The sequence below is a fragment of the Austrofundulus limnaeus genome, unplaced genomic scaffold (assembly GCF_001266775.1).
Source record: "Austrofundulus limnaeus strain Quisiro unplaced genomic scaffold, Austrofundulus_limnaeus-1.0 Scaffold1262, whole genome shotgun sequence".
Taxonomy (NCBI): Eukaryota; Metazoa; Chordata; class Actinopteri; order Cyprinodontiformes; family Rivulidae; genus Austrofundulus; species Austrofundulus limnaeus.
This window is the reverse complement of record NW_013953664.1, coordinates 41,801-46,019: the sequence shown is the minus strand read 5'-3', so window position 1 is coordinate 46,019 and position 4,219 is coordinate 41,801. Positions and strand designations below refer to the sequence as shown.

General features: G+C 40.3%; 1 protein-coding gene across 4 annotated transcripts in view; it reads right to left on the bottom strand.

The window, feature by feature from the left end:
* col9a1c (collagen, type IX, alpha 1c) overlaps positions 1-4,219 on the bottom strand; it is a 57,207-nt gene that overhangs the window by 18,376 nt on the left and 34,612 nt on the right. For 3 of the 4 annotated variants that reach the window (XM_014031497.1, XM_014031500.1, XM_014031498.1), the window contains 2 exons: positions 457-495; positions 251-307 (listed from right to left, as the gene is read on the bottom strand). In XM_014031497.1, the coding sequence (XP_013886951.1) occupies positions 251-307; positions 457-495 (96 nt within the window). The remainder of the gene's footprint in view (positions 1-250; positions 308-456; positions 496-4,219) is intronic. The other variant, XM_014031499.1, reaches the window with a different exon arrangement.

Genomic DNA, 4,219 nt, shown 5'->3' with positions numbered 1-4,219 from the left:
GAAGAACCCGTCCAGAAGACCTATACAATATTTTTCTTTTTGATTTTTTACCTGGATTGCTGAGATGCATCAGGACATGAACCAAGTTAGAAAAATAAACAATAGTCAAGACCATTATAGTTTACCGGTAACCACATTTATGATAGGGGAAACTCATATTATTCAAATGGCAATGTGCGTATTTGATATTTTGAAATGGGCAATTCCATATGCAAAAGAGGCAATGCAGTCCTGTGTTAACATTTCTTACCTTCATTCCAGGCAGCCCAGCCAATCCTCGAGGTCCAGCAGGACAGGCAGCAGGACACTGCAAACATTCACACACAGTCTGATTCTCAACAAGCATGGTTGCTGCACAGCCTCTTTACTATCACCAACTCCTTCTGATCAGTCATTCAGTCATCACTCCCACTGCCATGCATTCAGAAAACATTTAGCAGAGAATAAAACACTCACAGCTTCCCCACTCCCTTCACTGGCAGCACCAGGTGGTCCCTAAAACACAGCACAGTGACATCTAAAATGAATGGTTTTAGATGTCCTCGTAAGTACACCACATCACACCAAAAGGAAAGAAAAAGAAAAAACTGTTATAATGAAATGAGTAATTAGAAAACACTGTGCAATGTCGTCACACACATCAAAGTTCAAAACGTTGGAGGCTAGGAAGGAGTGTAGTAATTTTTAGACAACGATATAAAGSAAAGAAGACTGTGATGAAGTGATTCAACCCAACATGCTGGCTTCCTTAGATTGTTTTTTTAATAAACTGAATTGAAGGTTAACAAAGTTGTRCTTTAAAAGCAGGAGAGGYCTGTTGCACAAAACTTGGATTAATAATTATCTGGGATTTTCATGTTGAGAGACATGTATGTTTCTATGGTAAGTAGTCTTCTGAAACAAACCTGGTTCCTTATTAGCTTATGTAATCGGTTCTGAGCATTTGGCGGTCACTTTGATCAGAAATCAGTGTGTTTTTACTTCTGGTTGGAGAGCAGAATAGAGTAGTCCTGTTTCCTCAGGCTCCTGCCATACAGCTTTAACTTTTGACATTATTCAACTAAAATAATCTCAACTCGATTGGAGYGTTTCCTAACACGTTAATTGCCTGTAAGCATGTCGTCCAGAACAGCTAAGCCAGTGGTTCTCAGTCCTGGTCCTCTGCATGTTTTGTTTCCCTGCTCTTCAGTAAATCTTTAAGTTCGGCAGAAGCCTGCCAATCACTCATTCGTTTAAATCAGGTGTGTCAAAGCAGGGGGACAACTAAAACAAGCAGGATAGGGATCCTTGAGGACCAGGATTGATGACCACCGAGCTCAGCTACCAAAGAAATAAGAACAAGTGGCCACAGCGCCTGCCTCTTTCAACGATACTACATTAGCAATCACACTAGCAGAGCTAAGAGCAGATAAACTAACCAAAGGTGACTTACTGACCGTACAATGTGAAAAAAAAAATTCTCAGCTTTTGATGCAAAACTAAACAGGAATTGGTTTACATTGATCAACAACAAACAGCTAACTYTGGATCTGGAAACTGGTGTTAACCAATGCAGTGAAAGTGCAGAAACACTCAATGGCCAGAGATGCTTTGAAGAGCAGACTGGGAACTCAACGCAATTTTGATACTTTTCTAATCTAAACATAATCACTGCTTTCATGTTGTTATTTTTGCTGTTTTTATTCATGATGATATATAGTGAATCAATTAAATTGAATCATTTCTATATTTTTTACAATAAATAGCCTATATGCCACGGTCATTAATGACGTATTTCCGGTAAAATTCTTGCCACGCTCCTCCCTTCCACTTCCTGCTTACTGCCTATGTTTTTAGAGTTAGCTCCTAGTATTAGTCCGTGAAAAGGTCATAAAAGTTAAAGTATCTGTGATCTACTGGTATAAAATGTGAGTTCTGTTGTGTGTCGTTGTGTCCACTAACCAGCAGGTACGATCGAGTAGTTACTTTTTATCCATTTTCCTCTTGATGAGGAGGTGACAGCAGAGGATCATAGCATTACAGGCAAAACTTATCTTTAAAAGCTCACGTTTGCATTTGTAATCGACATTTCTAACCTGAGGATATTCAAGAGTCAGCATCAGAAATGAGAAGACGGAGGTTACAAAAGGGAAATAATGTACATTTATCCCCTTTTACTGCCAAGACGAAGGAGGACAGCTAGCAGGAAGCTAACAGCAGCCGGTACAAAGGTAGGTGTGTGCGTGCGTTTGTGTTATACAGAGTATGAAATGTTTTTAGGCAACTTTGTCATGAGTTTCATGCAAAAGTAAAACTTGTTAGAGTGTATATTACAGCGTAGACAAAGCATGCGCGCCGAGCGCCCCACCCCCACCCCGCCCCCCGACGAGAGCAGTAGATCTTCATGTTTTCAGTTCACTAACGTCGGGGAAAACGATCCAAACCATACAAGTAGCCCATAAATTTAAAGCCCAGACTCTGCTCTTTCCAACAATATAAGTGTCACAGCTCTACGTGAAAAATTCACGGAACAAACAGCCAAGGAATAGTGAAAAAGGCTAAATTCTGGAACCATAAACACGAACGTCTTTCCTTTGTTTTTATGGCTTTAATCCACTTTGGAGTGATTTTTTTCCACTTGGCTGGACCTGTACGTCTCCTGTGTTAATGTTGGTACATGTAATATGCTAATTCTGTTCTGTGGAGATCATTAAAAGTCGTTGTCGGGTGAAAAACTCTTTTGCTAACACTGTGTTGACCGTGAAACGGAAGTATTGGGAGTGGCATCAAGTGCTGGACCGGATGTCCGTGGCATGTAGGCTTTTACCATAAAGACAATGCTGGTTCCTTATTCTTGACTATTCAGAGCGCACTAGATTGCACACTTTGGTATATGAGTCTGATTTAAAATGGTGAATACATATCATTGGTTAAATCTGGCGTGGTGCCCCCAACAGGTTATAAAGTGTCCTGCAGGGCAGAAACATTATCGCCTTTTAGTTTCTCTCCTTCAAACTTGCTACAGTTTCACTATATACATAAATCTTTATTCTGCTTTATCAACTAAAGTTGAAATCAACACTGACTGACCAGAATAAGACATATTTCAGAAAATCTACTTAGCTATTTTTACCAGCTCGAGAAATATATTAGTAGCTGAARAAGCCAAAATCAGTCATGAAGCTTGATGCCAGTTATAGAAGTGGAGGAGGAGAAAGGGATAGATGAGGAGGGAGAGGAGAAGGAGGAGAGTAAGCAGGTAAGGGGAGCAGAAATCACCATCAAAACAACATCAACAACACAAACAAACTAAAATAAATAAATGAATAAAACAATGCCAGGTATCAATGAAGATTGTTTTTTGTTCCTTAGTATTTGCTCAGATTTTTATGTAAAGCTGCTTGTTTAATGAGCTTTTAGGAACTGATTTTTGATTGTTGAAATAGCATARTTTTTATTCTGTAAATCAAGTAATTGTGTTTAAATTATAGTTCCATTTACATCTGCCATGCGATCACATAAAAGGCTCCAAACCAAGCTCTCAGGCTGAACGTCAACCCAGCCTGCCCCTGGCCCTGAATGAAGAATGTCCCTGATTACCATAAATCATGAAATGCTCATCATATAATACAACAGTTACACATGTATTCAAGGAGGTGTTTAATGCTGACCTATTCAACCATGAAGTAGCTGTTAAATCTGACACAGGTCTATGAAGTCATTTTCTAGTGTAGAGTCTAGCCAACAGGGTGAAGGGGAGTTTTACCTGCTCCTGTTCTTACCGCTACTTGCCTGGATTCTGTYGCAACACTTCAACCTCGTRCTCAATTCTCTGTTGCAWGTCCTGCAGGGTGTGTGGAGGAGTTACAAACACTTTCTCCTACACATAWCCCCAGAGAAAGAAGTCGCACGGTGTCAGGTCGGGAGACCAGGGAGGCCATTACGCTGGGTGACTGATCATAATTGGAAAGTGAGCCACCTCCAAAAAATGACCCAAATTTTAACACAATGCTGCTCAGTCATGCATAACTGGAAATTCGTGAATGAAGTATCATCAGAAAGCRTTTGTTGTCTACTTTTAGGTGAAACTATGCTCYCTCCTGTAAAATGAACAGTTTTGCCATGATGACAATGTTAAGTTGGGTTTCCTTTTTTAGGAAACCCAACTTAAGTATCTGGGGATCTTGTTCACGAATGGGGGAAGAAGGGAGCGGGAGATAGACAGGCGGATTGGCGCAGC